The sequence below is a fragment of the Cucurbita pepo genome, chromosome LG05, assembly GCF_002806865.2.
Source record: "Cucurbita pepo subsp. pepo cultivar mu-cu-16 chromosome LG05, ASM280686v2, whole genome shotgun sequence".
NCBI lineage: Eukaryota > Viridiplantae > Streptophyta > Magnoliopsida > Cucurbitales > Cucurbitaceae > Cucurbita > Cucurbita pepo.
The window spans coordinates 5,781,845-5,805,048 of record NC_036642.1 but is presented as its reverse complement, the minus strand read 5'-3'; the positions used below and the strand labels follow the sequence as shown (position 1 = coordinate 5,805,048).

The window sequence follows — 23,204 nt, the reverse complement described above, 5'->3', positions numbered from 1 at the left end:
TTTTTTTTTTTTTTTTTTTTTTTTTTTTTTTTTTTTTTTTTTTTTTTTTTTTTTTTTTTTTTTACAGGTGATTATAAACAAATTAATAATCGAGTTATTTGTTTGAAATCTTACCAATCTCCAAAAAGGTATTTTAGAATACCTCAACATAAATCAGTCATTATAATTTGTGGAATTTGTTGATTCTTGGCACCTTTACAGATCGAACCTGTGACTTGCAGGAGTAACACTATGTTCGCCCCCGCAAAGCCAACAAGCCACGACCTTGAAAGGTATAATTTATTGGACAGCTTTTTAAATCTCTAAAATATTCAATTATTAACCTTATTTTTCGATTTTGTAAACAAGCTTATTTCTAACTTATATTCAATTAAATTACTGTTGGAAACAATTATAATTTACAGTATGTTTGTAATGATTCTAGAATAATTTTAAATGATTAAAAGTGTTTTCTTTTTATAGAAATATCTTTATCAAATATAAATTATTAAAAATAAACAATTTCAATGAAAACATTTATAAGAGGATTGTAATTTCTTTTTATAAAAAAAAAAAAAAAGATAAATATTGAAGTGTTAAATAACCCAATCAATGTTAAATGTTTTAACATATTTGTAATCAATACACTATATTAGGAAGTGTTGGCTTATACAGACTCATAGAAGCTGTAATTAGAGCCAAAAAAGATGCAACACATCACTAGTGACGATTTGTTCTTCGGCCTCGCAAACCACAGCCGATTGCTAATAATGAGAAGTCATTCGAGAAAGTTTGAAATTTATGAGCGATACTTCTGTTTCTTCGATCAAAGCCCAGGATTCGAACGTTCAAGTTCGCAATCAGTCTCGAGGGTGATACAGTAGGCAAAGAACTTGCATACTTCAACCCCAAATCCCCTAAATCTTGGGAAGGTAGGAGTCCTATCCTGTATGGATTATGAACACATCCAGTATGGATTATGAACACAACCAATTAGACTACGTGAACTTCCAGTTCTATTCCTATTGACAAAAGGACCGCCGTTTATCAGTTTTTGAATTATTTTGAAACCCAAAAACTCCCTAATAAACGCGTTTTAAAACCGTGAAGGGAAGCCTGAAAGGGAAACCCAAAAGAGACATATCTACTAGCGGTAAGGCTTGGGCCGTAAAAGGTCTAGTTAGCTTTGCTACAGATGGGCACCACTAGATAAAGGAGGGGCAAACACTCCATGGTATACTTGTTGGTCGGCGACAGATGACTCAAAGAACAACAGGTTTCATAATGAGATACAAGCACAAAACCATTTGGGCAATGCAGGCTGATCCATCTCTTGATCGAATAGGAATACATTAGCTTTTATCATTAACTCAAAACAATTTTCATAACAGCTGAGAGTTACCTGATGCAATACTATAAATATGCATCAAATCATGTAGCTTCGACGTTTTCTTTGCATATAGCAGCTGCCTTCCACGCAGTTGTTGCTTGCTTCTTGCAATAAACATCGGAGATCAATGGGCTCCTCTTTGAAACAAAAACATTAGTACCCACAACAGACATGGAAAAACAATCAAGAACATGGAAAGCTTTCATTAATCAAATAGCTGAGAAAAGCAATGACAAAATCAACCGAAGGCCAGAAGGGTGAACTCAAATTTTCATAAGCTTCCTAAATTGATAGATAAAATTGGTATAAGTAATCAATCAAAATAGAACGATGATATGAAGCATCAAAACTATTACCATTGGTAGCAATTAGTAAACAGACTTTTTCCAATAAGCTGTGAGCACATGGAATCTTCCAATACAGGGACTTCATCAACTCCTAACAAATAATGAGTTACAAGTTCATCCTTGCTTGTCTCATGACTTTCTTTTCCTTCTCTTTGTACCCTGCTGCTCCTCTGAACCATCATCGACCCCTTCTTCCAAGTCTCCATTTTTCCTCTTCTTACTTTCTTTCCTTTTCAGTTCTTGGCTATCCGAAACTGGCATTTTCTCTTTCTCTATAGCCCCACCACTGTTATTTTGAAGATCGTCATCATCTTCTTCTCTGTTCTTCTTCTTCTTCTTCTTCTTCTTCTTATCCTTAGTCGACAGCTCCACAAGACCTGTTTCATCATCATTGTCCTTCTTTGTCCTCTTTTCATCCCCCAAATTATTCTTGTCCTTATGCTTCTTTCTATCTTTTCCCCTTCCTACATTGTTCTCAATGAAATCTTCAGAAGCTTCAGTCTCGCCATTATTAGCACTAGTTTGCGATTTACCGTAACTTTGCCCGACTTCAGCATCACGTTCATCTTCTCCATCCTTGCTCTTTTTCTTGTGCTTTTTTTTCTTCTCAATTCCTACAACGCTCTCATCTCTATCGCTGGATTTCACATCGACCTCGACTCTTCGGCTAGGTTTTTCTTCAATTTCAGTCCTCAATTCGTCGCTCCTTCTCTTTCCATCTTCACCCACTACATCCTCAAAATCACCATTCCCACCGCTTGCCATTGCTGTTTTCCCATCCTGCTCGTTCTCATTCCGATCCCTACTCTCCCGCCGCTTCTTCCCGCTTCTGCTCTCAGATACAGAAGATTTGATTCTCTCACCGTTTTCAATCCGATGTGAACTATCTACAGCCGCCTCTAAACCACTTGAAACCTCGAATCCGTGATGTCGGGGATTCCGATCGGACCGCGAAGACTTGAGGTCCTTATGAAGCTGCTTTAACTCGTTGAAGGAGGTGGAGGCGCGTCTCAGGTAGGCACAGAGCGCTTTCGAAGCGCCATTATCGACGGAGAGAAAGGAGGAGAGAGTGGACGCCGCTTTGGAAAGGGAGATTGGCTTCGAAGAAACCACATTTCCGGTGATCGTCTTCATCGCCCTCTCACACTAACGATTTTAGGGTTTAAGGAAGAATTTATCAGTCCCCTTGTCAAGTTGGGAAACCAAAAAACACACCGCCGAATTTTAGGGTTTTAAAGGGAAATAAATAAATAAATACTTATATAAAATAGGTAAAATATTGGAAATTTTAAATTTATATATGAATTAATTTTTTAAAAAAAAAATTAAATTTGAAAGAATTGGGCAGAAAATTGAAAAATCTTTTAAGTTATATTTAAATATCATAAAAGATTCTAATATAAATTTAACTATTTTGAATGTTAAATGTATTTTTATTTAAGATATAAATATATATTAATTATTTTAATATTTATTATATCAAATATAATAATTATATTTTTCTCATTTAATAAATATATCAAATATTTATTTTAACATTTTAATTTAAATATATTTCTCAATTTCGTATGCACTCCCTTGGTATAGTTTTAAATACAGACATTCTTTCAAAAATTACAATATTATCCTTAAGTTTCATTAAATTCTCTCGTGTTTTATACAATCGTGACAAAAAAAAAATTACACCTATTTTCTCAAAAACACTTCATTTTTTAGATAAATTCTCAAAATAAAAATAATTTTTTTAAAATATTTCTTAAATTTTCTTGACTATATATATTTTTAAAAGACGACAAATATATATATATATATATATATTAAACGTTACAAAGAAAGCAGAGCTAAGAGATTATTTAGCCAATCACCACCACCTTACAATATTCTTATTACATTGGGTAGAGATTAAATAAACACTAAAGAAGCTTTCAATATTTAAAGCTATGAAGCCTAAAAGAATTTGACATTCTAAAGCGATCAAACAAAGAAAGGGAACTTATCAGAAAACACTGAGTTCAACATCTTTTCCATCAAAATCTGATGCCTTATTAGCTTCTTTTTCGGCATCGGTGGTCGGGAAGAGAGGCGCTTCGAGCTCGGGAGGTTTCTGAAATATAACCCGACATGTTAGGAAATGGAAGCTTCTCATGAGCATGAGTGGAAAATAAAGCTCTCTTGAGATTAAGTTTGTAGTAGTTTACCATGCAACGAACGAGCGCCCAATTGATGCCTCGGAAGAACGGATGTCGTTTGATTTCATTAGCCCCTTGTTGAGAACCCAATCGAGTTTTGGGATCTCTTTGCAATAACCTGAAGATTAATTGCTTTGCATTGAGACTTGCCTGAAACACAACGTTTGAAAGTTTTCACATTATAGATTTGTATATACTATCAGAAAGATCATGCGTTTATAAGTAAGGAAAGTAAGGAATACTATCTGCATTGGTATGAGACCTTTCAGAGAAACCAAACGTAACGTCATGAGAGCTTATATTCAAAGTACACAATATCATATCATTATAGAGTTTCGTGGTTTCCTAATATCGAACATCAAGACTTTGAAACTTGTTATAAATCTACTAATATTTTGCTCGGATCAAAAGTCTTTACCGATATACTTTTGGGAAATTTAAGGTCCTTATGAAGAACGTTGGCAAAAGTCTTTTGCCTCGTCTTCCCCCTAAAGGGTGTGTATCCATAGAGCATCTCATATAGGAGGACACCTAAATTTTTAAACAATCCAAGAACATATATAAGCAATCAAAATCAAAATATAATCCTCAAAACATTTTCAATCAGATAAGAGCATCATGAAAATTACCCAAAGCCCACCAGTCCACTGCACTAGTATGGCCAGCCCCAGTGATGATTTCCTACAAAATTAGACCTCGACGATAACAATGATGTTGAACTTTACTGATCACACAACGTATAAAGGAACAAAGATTCTCGTGTTCAAATCATACGCTCTAACATAGTGAAAATGAACAAATTTTAAAGTTCAAATATTTGTTATTTCGAGTCGTAGTTTGATCTTCTTATTTTAGATATGGAAAAGTATTTGCAAGTAGTACAAACCGGTGCTATGTACTCTTCAGTGCCGACGAATGAGTTCGATGCTCGCATAGGTTCAGCCATAAAGATCGGAGCCTGTTGAGATCTTGATTGTTTTTTCTTCTCATTCATCGTTGGAAACAAAAGCTGCAGATGACAGAATTCACATCAAGAGAAGTTCTATAGCCAAAATGACTGATGATGAAAAATGGTTCCTAAATTATATCACAAGTATTTTGGAAACCTGAGGTTTGGAAGCAGTCAAACATGACAAGTCAAAATCCGTCAACGTCACGTGTCCGTCTCCCCGGAGTAGAACGTTCTCAGGCTTCAGATCTCTGTAAATTATCCCTTGACAATGAAGATACTCTAATGCAATGAGAACTTCAGCAGCATAAAACCTACATCCATCCACATTCACCGCACGTTACTAAGGCTCCGTTTCATAACCATTTCGTTTTTATCTTTGTGTTCAAAGTGTGGCTTGAGACAATGCAAAGAAACACAGAGAAGGAAGTAGTATTTATAAGCGAAGATTAGATCCCACGTCAATTGGAGAGAGGAACAAGTGCCAGCGAGGACACTAGGCACCGAAAAAGGTTGGATTGTGAGATCCCACATTGGTTAGAGAGGGGAACGAGTACCAACGAGGACACTGAACCTCGAAGGGGGTGGATTGTGAGATCCCACATCGGTTTGGGAGGAGAACGAAGCATTTTTTATAAGAGTGTGGAAACCTGTTCCTAGCATACAAGTTTTAAAAATCTTGAAGGGAAGCCCAAAAAGGAAAGTTCAAAGATGACAATATCCGCTAGCAGTGGGCTTGAGCTTGGATTATTACGGTCAAGCTTTGGTTTAGTTTACCTTACAGCATCTTCCTTCAAAACCTTTGTAGGTTGTCTCTCCAAAAGCAGAAAGAGTTCTCCACCAGGGCAGTAATCAGTTATAAGACAAACATGTGTTTTTGTCTGAAAAACAAAGAAGAATAAGTCAACAGTCTGTCGTTTTAACAGCTGAAAGAAGTTGTGTTCTGTCCGCTGTCGACAATGTCGAAAATGTCGGTAACTTTCTAACCTGAAATGAAGCATATAACGCAGGAAGAAAAGGATGATCCAACTTGTCGAGTATTTCCCTCTCGGCGCAAGCTCTATGCACCTGCACAGCAAAACAGAACAGAGTTTTTTCTAAGACAAAGTAGAAGAAATTCATAGCCGAAGTTATAAATACTTTGCTTATCAAATGAAGCATTAAAAGAGAGATTTTTCAAAACCTTGTTGCGGTTAAGCATAACACCCTTGTCCATTGCCTTCATGGCAAAATACTGATCAGTCCCACACAGTTCTACTAAATGCACACTGCAGCCGACAACATAAACAAATGAAATAGTGACTTGTGGTCGCTTATTGATAAATATTGTAACAGCTTAAGCCCACTGTTAGTAGATATTGTCCGTTTGAGTCCGTTACGTATCGCCGTCAACCTCGTGGTTTTAAAACGCGTCTACTAGGGAGGTTTTCACACCCTCATAAGAAATGTTTCGTTCCCCCCTTCAACCAATGTGGGATCTTACAAATATATACTAAACCAACAAGAATGATAAAAATGTGATAGAAACAACACATACCTGCCAGTATCACCTGATCCCAAAGGTTTAACCGGCTTGAAATGTTTCAGTCCTATCTGTTCTCCACTGTCTAAAATCTGTACCATAAGAGGATAACTAACATTAGTCGACGAAAATGACAATAGCGAAAATTCAAGAAGAGATTATGCAACGAGCCCCATAGAGAAATCACAAGCATATGTACATATATTGCCTAAAAATGTGTGTAAATCTAGGAACGGGAAGACGTAATTCCACAAACACTACATCCGAGTTACAATTATTTGTGAGAATCTGGTCTTAGAAACCACGACTCTCCACAATGGTATGATATTATTCACTTTAAGTATAAGCTCTCATGGCTATGCTTTTGGTTTCCCAAAAGGCATCCTATGAATGAAGATAGTATTCCTTACTTATAAACCCATGATCAACTTCTTAATTAGCCAACGTGGGACTCCTCTCCCAACAATCCTCCCCTCGAACAAAGTACACCATCGTACCTCCCTTGAGGCCTATGGAGCCCTCGAACAGCCTCCCCTTAATCAAGGCTCGACTTCTTCTATGGAGCCCTCAAACAAAGTACACCATTTGTCCGACACTTGAGTCACTTTTGACTACACCTTCTAGACTCAAAACTTCTTTGCTCGACATTTAAGGATTCTATTGACATGGTTAAGTTAAGAGCATGACTCTGATACCTTGTTAGAAACTACGACTCTCCACAATGATATGATATTATCCATTTTGAGCATAAGCTCTCATGACTTTGCTTTTGGTTTCCCCAAAAGGCCTCATACCAGTGGAGATAGTATTCCTTGCTTATAAGCCCATGATCAACTCCTTAATTAGCCGATGTGGGACTCCTCTCCTAACAATTCTCAACATCTAATTTCAAGATGGCTCGAACTATTTACGATCCAATGGTAAAAATTCAAATTCAGGCAAAGAGGTGAAAATAAACTAAACATTACCTTCTGGAAAGCTTTCCAAGAAGCACTATCCTTTCTGTGAGGTTTTGGTTGGACCACTTTAGAATGATTTGCCCATAAATCTTCTGGTCTCTGTAGGTTGCAGAGATTTCTTGTCAGAAACTGAAACTTCAAATTGTTTCAAGAGATGTATACATGGATTTCACGTACCAAATTGGCATCGGGAAGTTCTCTAGCCGCCGTATCAATATTTTCAGCAGTTTCTTTTACCTGGCAAGTGGACAATCAATAAACAAGTCACAAGACCGTGAAATGCAGAAGAACCTTTCCAACAACACTCTTGGTTAAATGAAATACATGTCATTCTTTAGCATTTTTCTTGTGCAAAAGTAACATCTGACCAATTTTTCGCCCTCTTTTGCAGTAGTTTCCGATATGCAATTGCTTAGCGGTTCGACGTGCTGACTCCCGTCAAGTTGTACTCCAATAAAATACTGGACTTCTCCCTGGTTGCACAAGAAAGTACTTTTCTTTCAGCTCAAAAGTACAGTCATGTTAGTCATAAAAATAAAAATAAAAAAAATAAAAAATCTGATAGTAAAGGTTCAAGCCCATTGCTAGTAAATATTATATCTTTGAACTTTCTCTTTCGTGCTTCCCAAGGTTTTTAAAACGTGTCTACTAGTGAGAAGTTTTCTACCCTTATAAAGGATGTTTCGTTCTCCTCCCCAACTGATATGGGATCTCACAATCCACCCCCTTCAGAGCCCAGCGTCCTCGCTGGCACTCGTTCCATTCTTCAATCGATGTGGGACCCCCCAATCCACCCCTTCGAGACCTAGCGTTCTTGCTGGCACACGTCCACCCTTTCGGGGCTTAGCCTCCTCGCTGGCACATCGCCCGGTGTCTGGCTCTGATACCATTTTGTAACGGCCCAAGCTCACCTCTAACAGATATTGTCCTCTTTGGATTTTCCCTTTCGAGCTTCCTCTCAAGGTTTTTAAAACGCGTCTGCTAGGGAGAGGTTTCCACACCCTTATAAACGATGCTTCGTTCTCCTCCTCAACCGATGTGGAATCTCACACTCATCCATATAATACGAGATCTCGAAAGTTAAACGAGTTAATGTCTTCAGAAACAAGTACCTTCTGGTCACGCATAGGTTGTAGATGAAACAGATTCCAAAACTTCTTACCTGAATTGAGATTAAATAAGAAAAAGAAGTTCTAAATAACTTAAACAAACATCACAGGAATTCAAGCATACCAGTTTTGGTGTAGTTAATAAGCTGCACCGTAACTTCAGCTTGGTTGTCAATTGCATCTCTTATTTTCTTGACAGTTGCTCGATCGGTTTCAGGACCTTGCAGGAACCTACAACATCCAGAATAGCAACAGATAGTGTAAGCTAAAATTTGGAAGCAGGGTTTTGGGAAGAGGAAGAAGCTTGAACATGCCTGCAATTTCTTCCCAAGATTTCTTCTCTACTGTACTCAGTCAGCTCCAGGAAGCTATCAGAAGCAAATATCTGAAATGAATAATGAACATTAAACTCCTACTTTCATTACGTATGTGTTACTTAAAATCAACACGGTAAGTGTAACAGCCCAACCCCACCGCTGGCAGATAGGCGGGGTTGGACTTGGGATTGGGCTGTTACAGTAAGAATAGAAGTAAGAATCTTACAATGGGATTGTCGGGCAGTCTCGGATCGGTGATGACGAAGTTTTTCTCTATACGTTCGAGGGTGGTCGCTAAATCAATACCCTTCCTCATTTCCTTTTGTCTTACTTTGTCGTCTACGCTATCTGGTCTCTCATCATCATCGCTCTCGTTATCATCGTCCGAACAATTTTCAATGTTGAAGCTTTCAGTATTTGATTGACTTTTCCTCACAATCCTTAATAATAAGAAGACATTATATGAGAAACTTTGAATTTAGTCCATAAAAAAAAAGAGCTGAAAATTATGTAGAATTTAAATAACATATTAAATCACCCCTATCATTATTTATTTGTGATTCTTAATTTAACTGTTAGAAAAATAAAATTAGTTAGTTTTTACTTTTTTATATAAATTAATATTTTTAATTTTCATTTATTTTATATTTGTCTTCATATATTAATTGTACTCCACTTTTCACCTGAATCCGTACAAATGAGAATTATTTTATTGTATTAAATTAATTTAAATAATCCAATATTTCAATTAATTCTACTAAGAAGAGAACTATATTATATAACTAATTTCATTTAAATTTATCTAATTAAAAAAATAACAAATTTAGTCAAGAATATAACAAATTTAGTCAAGAATATTTTGTAAAAATCTAAGTTTATCTTCCTTCGTTGGGGCCAATATCTTAGATGGCACACCATCCCGTCACTGGGGCCAACATCCTAGATGGCACACCATCGAGTATGATATCATTTGAATATTCTTCGTTCTTTACAAAAAAAAAAAAATTAAAATGGGTAATTATAATAATATATTATTATAATTTACCTAAAAAAATAAAGAAAAAGAAATCGTACCCCATAAATGAACGACGGCTATACTTTTTGGGTTTGGTCTCCGGCAGCTCATTGATACGCTCCATCGACCTTCTACGTCGTCCAGTTGAAGCTGCTGCACTCTCTGACTTCCGCCTAACCATAGCAGCTTCAAGTCTATATGCCTCATCTCCGCCGCCACCGCCGCCGGATTTTCTTACTGACCGGCGGTTCATAGATTCACTTAGAGCCCGTGGCCTAGATTCACTTACAGACACAGACCCAGGCATTTTCACCGCCTGCACAAGCTCCGCTACCGAACTGGTAGCCATATCCTTTTGACGGGCTGCAATGAAATTACCCAAATTGTATCTCAAAATTACCCAAAATTTACAGCAACCAATCCGACCCAAATTCATATTTTACACATTAATTTTTTTTTAACAGCCAAATATATTTCTGACAAATGGATATTACATGTTCATGGAAAATATCAACAGATGTTGGAAGCTTCCATGGTGGGTTAAATTTCTCTCTTAATTGGGATAGAAACAAAAGTTTTAAAAGTTTCAGATTCAAACAGTAAAAATTCATCTTCTTCTAATAAAAAGTTCATTTATTTATCTCTTCCAGACATATTTGCTCAATGGGCTACCTAACATCAAATTAAATTAGATGGCTCCAGGCTTTTAAATCGTGGGGTCCCAAAAGAAATCATGAATGCGACAAAGAACGAAAAAGAAGCAATAATACCATCATAACGAATCAACGATTCTGGCAAGCCATTAGGACGGACCATCTTATCTTTGAATCCCTCTGTGTGTTTGCTCACCTCTACTTGCATTCTGTCACATCCAGACTTCAAAATTATTAGATTAAGAACTTATTAGACATGAAAGTGAGCGTACGCTCGACCAAGAGGTTCGAGCTAAAAACGACCATAAAATCACTTAACCAACATTCTTCTTCCATCATAAATCACAGTCCATCAAAGATCAGAGGGTGAAGATTTCATCAGAGAAACAAAGACCCACATTCTATCACAATCAGCCATTGAATCAGTAGGGAAAGTGACAAAGACAAGCACTCCAGTGGGCAAGACAATTAAAAGAAAAGTTGGTCGAAATTTATGGTTGGCATCATGTGATATGTTTTTGTAAGTTGTAGCACAGATCATATTCTTTCATTAAAACTTCTAGAATTTGGCATACCCATATGCTATAATCTTCCCTTCCTCAGACATAGATCTTACCCACAATGCCCCCTCCTTAATTCAAGGCTTTGGAATTATTTTCCCATAATTGAGTTCATTTCTCCCTCTCCGTAAACACACTCCCGTGACTTCATATCTGCATCACGTCCTACCAATGATAGCTATGTGACATCAAAAGCATCTCAATTTTCATCTTCCTGTTTTCATTACTATCACAACTTACATGCGTATGACACGACCTATATCACTTCGAAAGCTTTCTTTTACGATATCCAAGCCATCTTGTATGCACCTCGACTATTCTCACGAGACTGTAAAGACATCTAAACTTGCTGTTCGTCTTAATTAACAAAACACTACATATCACAATCTACATGGGTACGACACGACCTATATGACTTCCAAAGCTTTCTTTTACTATATCCATCGGTATTCAAGTCAGCTTGTATGCACCTCAACTATTCAAACGAGACTTTAAAGATATCTAAATTTGTCGTTCGTCTTAATTAACGAAATACTACATATTACAACCTACATGGTATGACACGACCTATATGACTTCGAAAGCTTTCTTTTACTATATCCGTCAGTATTCAAGTCAGCTTGTATGCACCTCGACTATTCTCACGAGACTTTAAAGATGTCTAAATTTGATGTTCGTCTTAATTAACAAAATACTATATATCATAACCTACATGGCACGACACGACCTATATAACTTCGAAAGCTTTCTTTTACTATATTCGTCAGTACAGCTAGCTTGTATACACCTCAACTATTCAAACGAGACTTAAAGAAATCTAAATTAGTTGTTCATCTTAATTAACGAAATACTACATATTACAACCTACATAGTACGACATGTTCGAAAGCTTTCTTTTACGACATCTGTCACTATTCAAGCACACTTGTATGCACCTCGACTATTCTCATGAGACTTTAAAGACATCTAAATTTGCTTTTCGTCTTAATTAACAAAATAATACAGTAATTGGAGTTTATGGCTTCAAAGGCATCTAAATTTACTAGCAGTTGGACCAGTATTATCAGCACAGAACAAACTCATTCGTGACATCAAGGAAAAGCTCTAAATCAAAGACTAGACAGGAAGAAAATGCAGTGAATTGAAAGGAAAAGACGAAGAAAAAACTGCAGAATTTCAAGGGGACCAATTGAAAGCACTAAAGAAACAGAGAAATAAAGAACTGACCCAATAAATTTGAGAACCTTGCCATCATCATCTTTGATAGGTGAAATAGTAAGCAAATTCCAAAACGGGGTCCCATCTTTCTTGTAATTCAACAACCTCCCACAGTAACTTGTCCCAGCTTGTAAAGCCTCTCGAATCTTGGCCACATCTTCTGGGTCTGTATCTGCACCCTGCAAAAATCGACTGCAAAAGCCACTCCAATTTAATCCCCACGGTCAAGAACGAACTGGGATTTGTTTTTTAAGAGTTTCTATCACCAACAGATTCTTCAATAAGAAACGTAATATGAACTATCTAAGAAAATATGCTGTTCTTATGAAATCTCATTCTCCAAGTTCAAGTTCTAGCCAGAATTTTGAACAGCTCTTCAATAATTTAGTACTTCTCTTCCTCAAACTGTCAATTTCTTTCTCAATCAGTATGTTTCCGTTTGCTACTTGAAATTGAAGATAGTTCAGAACTCGAAACTGTTAATAAATGATGAATTCAAATATAAACGTATAGAAATTCGCTGGCTGCTTCTGCGATTTGAAATTGAAGCTTATTAAGAATTCCGTAAAAGGATGAATTCAACCATATAAATCGTTTCTGAAATAATGTCGTGTAGAATTTTTGTAACATTTAAAGTTGAAATTAGAATTGAAACAGAAAAAATTGGGGGAAATGGCTTGAAGAAACTCACCAATTTCTTCCGATTACTTCCTTGGATGTATAGCCAGTCATCTTGAAGAATCCAGCACTGGCGTACATAATCGGATAATCAGGTTTCGTAGCATCAGAAACCACAAATGTTTGCTGAAATGTCGAGAGAGCGTCTTTCAAATCCTCAGAGACTCTCGGAAACCCTCTTTCTCTTCCCACATCGTCCGACATGTCGCCCGAACTCCGCCCCGAGTTATTCGAAGTTCTTCTCGAATTCTCCAGTTTGTTAATCGGTTCATCGCCGCCGGAAGTTCGAACTCCAACGCCCTGCGGTTTTCCAGTTTCCGTATCGGTTTTCAGTACCAATCCCCACTCGGCAGCACGTAAGGCGGCAGAGTCTACTTCGCCCGCTGATTTCGGCGGCGATTTGTCGCTGAGAATCGCCGAGATAGTCTTCTGAGCTTGTGGCGAGTTGGATTGTGGTGAAGCATTCGAATCCTTGAAGGCCATCCATGACGTGATATCCTCGCCGGTCTTACTCGTCGGAACGGCGGCGAGTCTAGTGGAGTCAGACTCCGCACTGCTACGTGGCTCCACCCAATTGGACCACGTAGAGTTCGGGCGTGAAATGGAATTGATGGATCGCGACGTGTAAGTGGCGGAGGGATTAAAAACCTCGAGCGATCCTCTTGAGTCCCGAGGAAATGGCGCGAGAGGCGACGACTTCGGCACCGGTTTTTCCAACGGCTCCATCAGCTCTCTGCATGAACATCTCAATATCAAAATATACAATTATATATATAATCATAAATTTCCTTACTTTCAAGCACTTCTGAACTTTATCCACTTCACTAAAAACACTAATTAATTAAACTAAGTCAGCCAAAATAAAAAAACCTTTTTAAATAAAATAAATAAATAAGTTCTTTAAAATATAATTTTTAATGTAAAGATAATTACAAAAGACACATTTAAAAAAATAAAAATCAAAAATCAAAATTTCATTAGGTCCAATCAAAATTTACATTCGAGTCAATGTGATTGTGATTGTAAACAACTCATGAATCGAGATGACGACGTCTTATTGATCTGATGGCTTTGGAGGGTAGTGAGGTCATTTCATTCGTTGCAAACTCTCCACAATGATATGATATTGTCCACTTTGTGCAATAACACTCATTTGATTTGAACTTCCCCATAACGTCTCGCACCTAGTATTGATTATTTCCTAAATTAGCCGATGTGGGACTTTTATCTAACACCTCTCCTCGAAGCGAGAGGCTCGACTCCAGTATGACATTGTCCACTTTGAGCATAAGCTCTCGTGACTTTGGTTTGGATTTCCGACACGTATATTTTAGAGGGTGGTATTGTAAAAATAAATTAGATTTAATTAATGGGTAATAGTCTAAGTCTAAAACATAATAATTAATATATATATATATAGAGAGAGAGAGATATAATAAATCCAGAAATGAAAAACGTACAAAAAGACAAAAGAAATAACATTTTTTTTAATTCCAGCTAGCTCGATGTCTCTGTGGCTCAGAATTTTTGCTCTCGCGGTTGTCGGGCAAATAAAATTTAAACCCAAGTTTGTAATTTTATTTATTTTTTGGTTAATGAAGGTGTTGTGAAAAATAGGGAGACTGTGAGTCGTTGGGTCTGCCGACCAGTTCATTGAGCGCCCATTTGCCCTGTCTATCACCTTGCCCTGCTGCCGGCCCACTCGGATTCTCTTTTTGGAGACTCCCCCCACCACCTCTTTGCATCATTTTAGGAATTTTTCTCCTTTCGAATGTGTGACGGTCATATTTGTCTAGGACGTGTTGTCTATGGCTACATACCCGTTCCAAACATCTCTTACATAGTTTTTACTATTTCATGTTGTGTCAATATAGGCTGTATGATTAGTCACCAAAATTATGTCTCCAGTTGTGTCGAGATATGACTAATCGTTAGTTCTTCCTACTTAAGTAACATTGTTTTCACTGATCGTTGTTGTTATCTAATCATTTTTAGCTTATAACATTGTTTTCAATATTTTTACTTACGTGTTCTAAAATATTTATCTCAAACGTGATTCGAGGTTCAAGCATACACCGACGTTATCTATAAAATCTGAATTTCTCACAGCTAATTTGTTCATTGGGTTAGAATAAGTGTTACACCATCACTATCCCATTGCCACAAGAGTGCAATTGGAAGACCCGAAACTATCCAACAAATCAAAATTTATTAGGCATAAGGACAATCAGACGAACTAAATTGTTGAAACATTTAGAAACCCGGGTAACATAAGGATCAAAACAATAAAATTGGAGGTTTGGAAGAGGACCATTGTCCCATCCCTATGAGAAAAACAGGATTTGGTGTCGGATTCCATGTGGAGCCACAAATGACCCATAAATATCTAAAGAATCAAATGAAAATTACAATATTTTATCTTCAATTCCTTCATTATTGACACTTGGTTGTCCTAATAATCTCTCACATATTATTCACTTCACGCCATTTAGAATCTATTCCATTTGAGTTCGAAATGAGAAAAATTATTTAAAGAAAAATTAGCATAAACTTTTGTAATTATTTAAAGAAGAGTATGATCTGTTGATAAGGGAATGCCAATAATTGACCACAAAAAGTACTACACATCAATTACTTACACAATACAACAATTTTAGATGCTGAAATTTACAAAACATAGCCTCCCATCAAACCAACCATTATAATACACCAAAATAAGGAGAAAATGGTAATTTCCCAACCTCTTGCCTTCAAATACAGAATTAAAATTAAATAAAAATAAATCCGTTTCCTCCCTTTCCTGCTAGGATTGGAAATCCTGTATTTTGATTGTCCATTTCTATCCATTTCTACAATAAATCAAAATTAAAATTGGGGCAGTGTAATACCTAAAATGCCACTGGTCGGAGGTGGAAGGAAGCCCCACATGTGGTAGGACCCACAGGCACGTGAAATTACCTTTAGCTTATCCAGTGTCACGGCCTTGAATGAGATGATGGGATGGCCGTAATGGGAAGTCACATCAAACGCCCTACTGCCTCCTAAACTTATTTTTTTTATTTTTTATTTTTTTTTTAAAGTGTGCTATGATTACTACACTGACCCTAAGGTTCCTCTTCATCAAGCCTAGATTCAAATATTTTTTAATAAAAAAAAATTGGTTGTGTATTTAATTTTGGGCTAATGTTGGTCCCCGGCGATGACGTGGCATTGGTTGTTTGAGGTAAAGGTTTCTAAACAGTGAAAGAAAGGGCGATGGAATCACATGCCTCATGTGTAAATCACAAAATAGACTACTAATCTCTCAAATGGATTATGGGTACTTACTTTTTGGGCTGGGCTGGGCTGGGCTGGGATGGGCCTGGCTCTTGTAGCCCAATACATTTCAATGGATCGGCCCAATTGACCTTAGTCGGTATCCGTGGGTCTCGAGCGCTGCTGGTGGTTAGATTCCGAGGACTCGAACCATGCCGGAATTCGAAGACTGCAAGTTCGACATTGTCGTTGTGCTTCGGCGCCTTCAGAAACTCGCTTGAATGAACGGCTCCAATTCCTTCCGTCCTTGATCTCTGAACTCACTGCGTTCGAAGAAAAGATATAAGCAGAAATGTTAGCAAATCGATAAAGGAAAAGAAGAATGGAAGAGAAGAGCGTAGAAGGAGAATTAAGTAAAAGAAACTGTGAAATAACATTTGCAAGAACCAGAAACAAATCGCCAAGAGATTCGATTCGATCCGATTGAAGAAATTACAGAAGAGATCAGAAACGGATTCTTGAAGTTCTTCGACAAATTTACCTGGATAAGGAGCAGAATCAAATGAATCGAATGAATCCACTTCTCCGCCAATTTGTTATGATCTCGCTTCCTTAAGGAGGAGCGAGGATCGGAAGTTTGAAGAAGATCGCAGTTGGAATCGTGCATTGATGTTCTTCCCGGAGAGAGGATTCTTTGGGGCTCTTGCGTTGGGATGAAGAAGATTATGCTGCAATGATCGATAGTTGGTCGGACTCGGGATGAATTCAGAGATCTCTGCTAGGGTTTGGAGTTGGAGAAATTATGATGGAATTGCAAATGGGGCTGTGCCTCTGGTGATTGGCTCCGTTCATTTTTTCTATGCTGCTTCTTGTATTTATACTCTATTTTGAATTGCTACATTTAGCGCCAGCGGTGATTTTCGGCGGGAATGTTTATTCTGCGTGCCGGGCACGTGATAATCGAAATTCAAACTCACAATGTTATCTTACGGATTGGGGTAATTCTAGAATTTTTTTGATTGAATTATGATCCATCCAAAGAGCAAAAAGAATCGACTAATTATTCTATGATTCATAAATTTTGANTTTCCATTATTGTTTTCTTTCTATCCCGAATACTGTGTCTTAAGACGGAGAGCGGTAAAGAAAAGAAGAATATGTATGAATGACTCCCTATTTATTAACTCGGTTTCTGGGCCATAATCATTCTGTAGGAGAGATGGCCGAGTGGTTGAAGGCGTAGCATTGGAACTGCTATGTAGGCTTTTGTTTACCGAGGGTTAATTAGACACCTCCTATGTTCGAGAGAATTTGTGGAAAAACTTATCCAACAATTATTAAAGGGTTTACAAAATTTCAAATATTAATAACCGAACTAACACTAATAATTAAAAACAAGTTAAATCAAAAGGATTCAAACGGGCTTCGAGAGAACATATTAATAAGCTAGATCCATGCTTGTTTCATTTAAGAAATCCGTCGGACATGCTGATAAATTACTAGGATCTACATTTTCAATTGTGACATTTGTATATAATATGCCACATGATAATAGTTAAATAAGAAATTCAATCCTAAATACATTTCTAAGTTTTAATGAATATCAAACTTACAAATTTGTGCATAATTGAATTTGTGTGATTAATATATTAACATTTTTTAAAATTCATAAATGTATTAGACATTAACTTAAGCACTAGATAATCCACAATTTGTAAGGGATAAACATCGTGATTGGCAAAATAGTAACTTCTCGAAAAATGGGCAAGTTTGGGAAAAACGAGGAGGCATAAGTAAGAGCTGGTGGTATTATTTTTCATAAGGAAAGTACCGCAAGCTTACGTTGTGCTACCGCCAAAAAAAACATCCTTAAACAACATAAAGCAACTCTCCAAATTGCCAACAAATTCAAGAAATCTAAAATCGGTAAAAGCAAAAAAGCTTCCGTGGGTTGGCGTTTGAATTTATGGGGCATTTAAGCATCCGCAAATCTGCAAAGGCGTCAAAATGTCTGGTCATACAACCACTTCCAGCATCACTAAGGAGATATGTTTGATTCGAATTACAATTTGAACTTACCCCAGCTCGGAGAGCTTCAGATGAGCTTCAGCATAATCTTTAAAAAAGGCATCCTCATCCTGAAGAAGGGAAAACATGTTAGAAATCACGACTCTCTATAATGGTATAAGCATAAGCTCTCATGGTTTTACTTCGGCTTCTCCAAGAGCATAAGCTCTCATAATGGCTTCCTCAAGAACATAAACTTATGATCATTTCCTAAACAAAACGTCACGACTCTTTATAAACTAACCCCTCTAATGTATATTCTTTATAAACTAATGATCATTTCCTAGACTCTTTACAATGATACGATATTATCTACTTTGAATATAAGCTCTCGTAGCTTTACTTTGGCTTCTCCAATAAACCTCACGTACCAATAGAAATGTATTCCTTACTTAAGGATCATTCCTAACAAAAACATGTTAGTCCCTTCCAACCAAACATATTACCAAAGCACGGACTAATCATTACTAATCTTCAAAACGTAATCGATATTATTGTTAAGTGAGAGATTGATATACCGCAGCATATTTTTCAACAAGAGGACGGAAGACGGAATCGGTCAGAAGCGCCTTATCAGATGGTAGCTGAAGAAGCCCTTGCTTCTCTCCAGATACGAGCTCCCTGATATGATGAACAAAATTGCCTAATATTCACAATGGAATCTGTATATTATCGAGATTGATTTCAGTTGGAAAGCAAAACTCACTTAAAGTATGCGTTGTCGAAGACAAGAGGATTGGATGTCCAAGGACCTTCAAACCCAGATCGATCCTTGTGAGCTCTTCCCTGAAAATAAGAACATAGTCATGACCCTGCCAATAAAAACAGTTTTTAAAGACGCAATCAAAGAGATTCAGAAATGAACAAACCAGTGTGTGACCACCAGACAGAGCAACGATGTCCTGGTCACTTAGACCCATTGTGTAGAAAACTTGCCTTAGATGATCACATCCTAAGAAAAAATGGTTAGATTAGGTCCTAGTTCATTGTGCGTAGGGCTACAATAAATGGTTTAGCATCAAAATTATGGGAAAATTCTAGCACTCTTTAAGTGGTATAATCCCTCATCCTAAGAATCCTATATAATTCTTGAATGTTGCTGTCGTGATCATAAATATGATCTGTAGTACAGAATGAATTAATTAATACCGCGTAAAACTTTAGAAGAAATCTCTGAAGCTACTGAATGTACTAACCTTTTCCGGCATCGGGAAGGCGGCCTTCAGGCGGAGGCTCAGGCTTGTCCTGATGTCGGGAAACGCCAAGGAAATAATCAGCATTCAAATGAGAAGTACGAGATAACGGTGCTACATGAATGAATTCTTGCGGACAAATCAAATAATACAAGCAAAGCATATAACAAACAAAGCTTGCCAAAGAGTTCAAAGACTGAACAAACAATAGAGCTGTATGGATGATTATTGAAGAAAAAAAAAACAGATCAATAGGCTTGGCAATCAGAATTTCTATGAATAAAACAAAGCAACGTTGAATAAATCTCTCGACGATCCGTTCATCTTTCGCGGATAGAAAATCGACGGATTAGCAAACCATCACAAAAGAGCTTCAAACACTAATTACACCACGAACATGATCCAAATAATGATAGCATAATCAGGAATCCACTGGTAGCAGGCAGCAGGCACTAAAACAGTCTGACAAATAGAATCAAAACAAACGGATATCGTGTATGCTAAAGCTTAACGTACCACTCTGCCAGGATGAAACGGAACCTCGGGCCCACCGGTAATTTCAACAGCAACAACCCCGGCGAGCTATATAAGAAGATACAAACATTACACCATTAATTTTCTCTCTGTTTCACATTCAACACTACGATTTCAATTTTTCACATTAATATTTCACGAAATGTGCGAAAATAAACGATCACAATAATAATGCTATACCTGATAGAAGTCACCGTATGAAAGGATCGGCACCTGTTCCTTAATCGGCTCCAACAGCTTAACAGCGATGTCAAGGCCATTGTTAGCACCATGTGCGAGTTCCGCTGCGTGCTTCATCGTTCCGAAGGGACCTCCCGTCTTAGACTTAGCATCATACGTTCCGGCAGAGTGCCATCTGCAATCACAAAGCCACAGTAAATCATCACCATTGACAATCAACGATTCATATTCAATCATCATCGGACAGAGAAACCAACGCGAGACGAAGCATTAGAGGAGAGCAGTGCTTCTCAGCAACGAGAGCTCTAATCTTCCTCCTCGCCTTCACTACAGCCTTCTGGTATTCCTCGCTAACAGCCGGGTAGCTCTTCCCCATCACTGAGATTTTACAAACAAAACAAATCAATTCGCAGAAACTGATTGATAAATCGATGAAATCGAACGAAATCAAAAATGAAAATCCAATGCCAACCTTAAAGCACAAAATCAAACAAGCGAGCACTGATCACAGAAATGGCACGAAGCAGGCACGAAGCAGGCACGGGATTGATACTTGATAGGTTGAAAACAGAGCTGAATGATTTAAAGAGCAACTATTACATAATTTATAAGGATCTAGTAGCTTAATTTTGGCCGTTGGATTTCCTTTTCGATCCTGCGGCTCTTGTTCGGCTTTTGGGATTGAATGGCTGCGATTGAATTTAGAATGCCCTCTGTACGGTCATGCAATGTGGCCGCACTGGCCGGTACTCGCGAGTAAATATTAGAAACAATAATAAAAGGTCAAATGACCGAAATGCCCTGGCGGTTGAGAGTTGTGGGGAGAGCGGATCCGGTGTCCTCGTGTATGGATCCGGTTCTTTGCCGCATACTTCTCTGGGCCCGGTGGGCTTAATGTAACAACCCACTTGGTCCAAATTCCATTTTGGGCTGATTCTTGGGCCCATATGTTCAAGTGCTTTTACGTAACTGCCCTTCTTCCAACCCTGTCTAAACTCAATCATTGCTTCATCAACCGACGCTAAAGTTTTTTTTTTACTAACCTATTTTTAGTTTTAAAAAAAAACTATTGTCAGATTTTTAAATTTTATTTTTTACATTTTTTTTTATCAAATTACTTCTTATAATTTATAATTTATAAAAAGGTCTCAATAATTCGATACACGTGTATAAAATCTTTTATTAAATATATATATATACTTTTTTTTAATTAAATTATTTTATTTAAAAATTAATCTTTAGTTATTTATAAGATCGTGTTTAGTTAGATGAGTGGTTGAAATGTGTATGAATAATTTGTCTAATAATTTAAGTTGGTAATAATTATTCACAAATATAAAATTATTATTGTCGTAAAAGTTAAAATTTTAAATTTATATAATTATTAAAATGATATTTTGAACTATACTCACTAAAATTTAGGGGTATAAATTGATTTTTATCTATGAAAAATAAAAAATTATATATGTATAAATTAATATATTATTGAACTTTAAATTATCATTTTCGTTTATATATTTTAATAATGTAGTCCATTTTCTCTTAAACGAAAAGAAATATTTAATTTAAAAGACATATATTAATATTAAATATATTATATATATTAGGCATAAAAGAAAAAAAATATATTTGATTATTTTAATTAGACATATTAAGTAAAAATATATATTTAAAACTTGCAAGATTTACTCGTTAAATATATATTGAAATATTCGTTATATTATATTATATCATACTATATTATTCAATGAAAATTCTATCTATAAATTGATTATGGTCAAACAAAAAAATACACTATCATTTATTTTTTACCATGTTTATCTTTAAAATCACAATTTTAATACTATTTTATATATTTTCTATAAAATTAGGAAAGGGATTCACCATTAACTTTAAATATTTGGTAAGTTATTTGGATATGTTTGGACTAAAATTCAAATATCCAAATTGGCCATAAATGAATTATAATTTAATACTATTAACCTATGTTTATGAGATTAATGTTAAATTGAATATGTACGGAATGTTTACCATATTCTAAAATAATTAATTTAGTTTTAGGCCATAATTACACTATTATTTCACATGCTTATTATTTAGTTTTTTTTTTTAATTTAATTAAAAATAAAAATGTGATAGAAGTATTTGATATAGAAGATAGATTTTGTATTAGTTTAATATTTTTTATAATTGTATTTTCATTTGAAATAAAGACTAAATTTTGATTTTAAGAATTAAATTTATGATTTATATTTTTAATTATTTTTCTCAAAGTTTCTAATAAAATTTTAGTTTGTTTTTCAATAATTATTTTCAATTTACATAAAATTCAGTAGACTTTTTATAGCCTATGATGATTATATTTTTAAAAATAATAATAAAAAATAATTTATTAATGTTTAGAAAAAAAAATGCATTTTAAAAAATAGAAGTCAAAGTATTTTATATTACAATAAAAAAATTTATATATTATTTTTTAATAGTTAAATAAAAAAATTAAATAATAAGTCAAAAGTCAAGCTAAAAACAAATATTTAATAAATAAAAAATAATGATGCTTCTTTTTTAAATTAAAAGTAAAGTCTAAAAATGTTTATTAAAAAAATTTAAATATTTTAAACTTTCCCTAAAAAAAGAAAGGGTGAATAAGGTATATAATTCTATTTTTAATTGTTATTATTTTTACTTTTCATAAAATAAAATAAAAAATGAGAGAAAAAAAAAAAAACAATATAACAAACAATTTATCTATATACGGAAAAAGTAAGCATGGACCGTTGCTGTGGAAGAACAGTCGCAGAGCCATTTTTGTAATTACTTCAAAATTGAGGGATGTTATTATAAAATTATTAATATTATTTTGACAGCAATGCAATAGTGAAGACAGCGGCCTAAAAAGCCATCCATAAACAATAGTTTCTCTCTCCCTCGGTCATCCTATTGTTCTTCTCTGTTTTGCGTCTTCGTTATCGTGCGCTTCTCGGACGATCTCAACCTCACAGAGTCATTGCCTGCCTAATATCGATCTCTGTATGACGGCTAGCTCTAATTTGAAGCCATAATTCTGCAATCTGATCTTTCTCTTTTGTT

The 23,204-nt window shown here is 35.9% G+C and overlaps 3 protein-coding genes and 1 long non-coding RNA gene across 6 annotated transcripts; all 4 read right to left on the bottom strand.

Moving 5' to 3' along the window:
- Positions 1-659: 659 nt before the first annotated feature.
- Positions 660-2,974, bottom strand: LOC111794461 (protein pxr-1-like). Of its 3 annotated transcripts, none has more exons than XR_002815087.1 (2): positions 1,726-2,974; positions 660-1,506 (listed from the first exon to the last, which is right to left on the bottom strand). XR_002815087.1 is itself a non-coding variant. In XM_023676492.1 (1 exon), exon 1 carries the CDS (start codon positions 2,848-2,850, stop codon positions 1,846-1,848), a length of 1,005 nt encoding a protein of 334 aa, XP_023532260.1. In that variant the 5' UTR covers positions 2,851-2,974; the 3' UTR covers positions 1,553-1,845. The 3 variants fall into 3 exon arrangements, 1 of the variants encoding a protein (XP_023532260.1); XR_002815088.1 differs by having other exon boundaries at positions 661-1,501; XM_023676492.1 differs by lacking the exon at positions 660-1,506 and having other exon boundaries at positions 1,553-2,974.
- Positions 2,975-3,540: 566 nt separating this feature from the next.
- Positions 3,541-13,718, bottom strand: LOC111794399 (phototropin-1-like). The gene is made up of 21 exons (XM_023676381.1): positions 12,899-13,718; positions 12,217-12,399; positions 10,547-10,638; positions 9,836-10,139; positions 8,988-9,201; positions 8,759-8,829; positions 8,569-8,675; positions 8,448-8,497; positions 7,704-7,808; positions 7,513-7,572; positions 7,345-7,434; positions 6,392-6,468; positions 6,038-6,122; positions 5,842-5,922; positions 5,632-5,735; positions 5,012-5,168; positions 4,792-4,914; positions 4,535-4,586; positions 4,324-4,436; positions 3,915-4,055; positions 3,541-3,820 (listed from the first exon to the last, which is right to left on the bottom strand). The coding sequence occupies exons 1-21, from the start codon at positions 13,609-13,611 to the stop codon at positions 3,713-3,715; spliced, it is 3,030 nt and encodes a 1,009-aa protein (XP_023532149.1). The 5' UTR covers positions 13,612-13,718; the 3' UTR covers positions 3,541-3,712.
- Positions 13,719-15,951: 2,233 nt separating this feature from the next.
- LOC111794539 lies at positions 15,952-16,990 on the bottom strand. Its single transcript, XR_002815112.1, has 2 exons — positions 16,682-16,990; positions 15,952-16,463 (listed from the first exon to the last, which is right to left on the bottom strand). It is a non-coding gene; the product is annotated as an uncharacterized LOC111794539 (long non-coding RNA).
- A 940-nt stretch (positions 16,991-17,930) lies between these two features.
- On the bottom strand, positions 17,931-20,674 carry LOC111794479 (L-ascorbate peroxidase, cytosolic-like). Its single transcript, XM_023676513.1, has 10 exons — positions 20,587-20,674; positions 20,372-20,492; positions 20,115-20,289; positions 19,917-19,982; positions 19,404-19,452; positions 19,077-19,159; positions 18,914-18,993; positions 18,726-18,828; positions 18,220-18,278; positions 17,931-18,131 (listed from the first exon to the last, which is right to left on the bottom strand). The coding sequence occupies exons 2-10, from the start codon at positions 20,488-20,490 to the stop codon at positions 18,116-18,118; spliced, it is 750 nt and encodes a 249-aa protein (XP_023532281.1). The 5' UTR covers positions 20,491-20,492; positions 20,587-20,674; the 3' UTR covers positions 17,931-18,115.
- Between the last annotated feature and the right edge of the window lie 2,530 nt (positions 20,675-23,204).

Coding starts and splice junctions, on each gene's coding strand:
- LOC111794461 (XM_023676492.1), bottom strand. CDS start 2,850: ATGAAGACGATCACCGGAAATGTGGTTTCTTCGAAGCCAATCTCCCTT.
- LOC111794399 (XM_023676381.1), bottom strand. CDS start 13,611: ATGGAGCCGTTGGAAAAACCGGTGCCGAAGTCGTCGCCTCTCGCGCCA. Junction 7,435..7,512: donor AACTTCCCGATGCCAATTTG/GTACGTGAAATC, acceptor TGCAACCTACAG/AGACCAGAAGATTTATGGGC. Junction 4,437..4,534: donor AGTGGACTGGTGGGCTTTGG/GTAATTTTCATG, acceptor TTAAAAATTTAG/GTGTCCTCCTATATGAGATG.
- LOC111794479 (XM_023676513.1), bottom strand. CDS start 20,490: ATGGGGAAGAGCTACCCGGCTGTTAGCGAGGAATACCAGAAGGCTGTA. Junction 19,160..19,403: donor CCTTCCCGATGCCGGAAAAG/GTTAGTACATTC, acceptor ATTTTTTCTTAG/GATGTGATCATCTAAGGCAA. Junction 18,279..18,725: donor TTGTTGAAAAATATGCTGCG/GTATATCAATCT, acceptor TCCCTTCTTCAG/GATGAGGATGCCTTTTTTAA.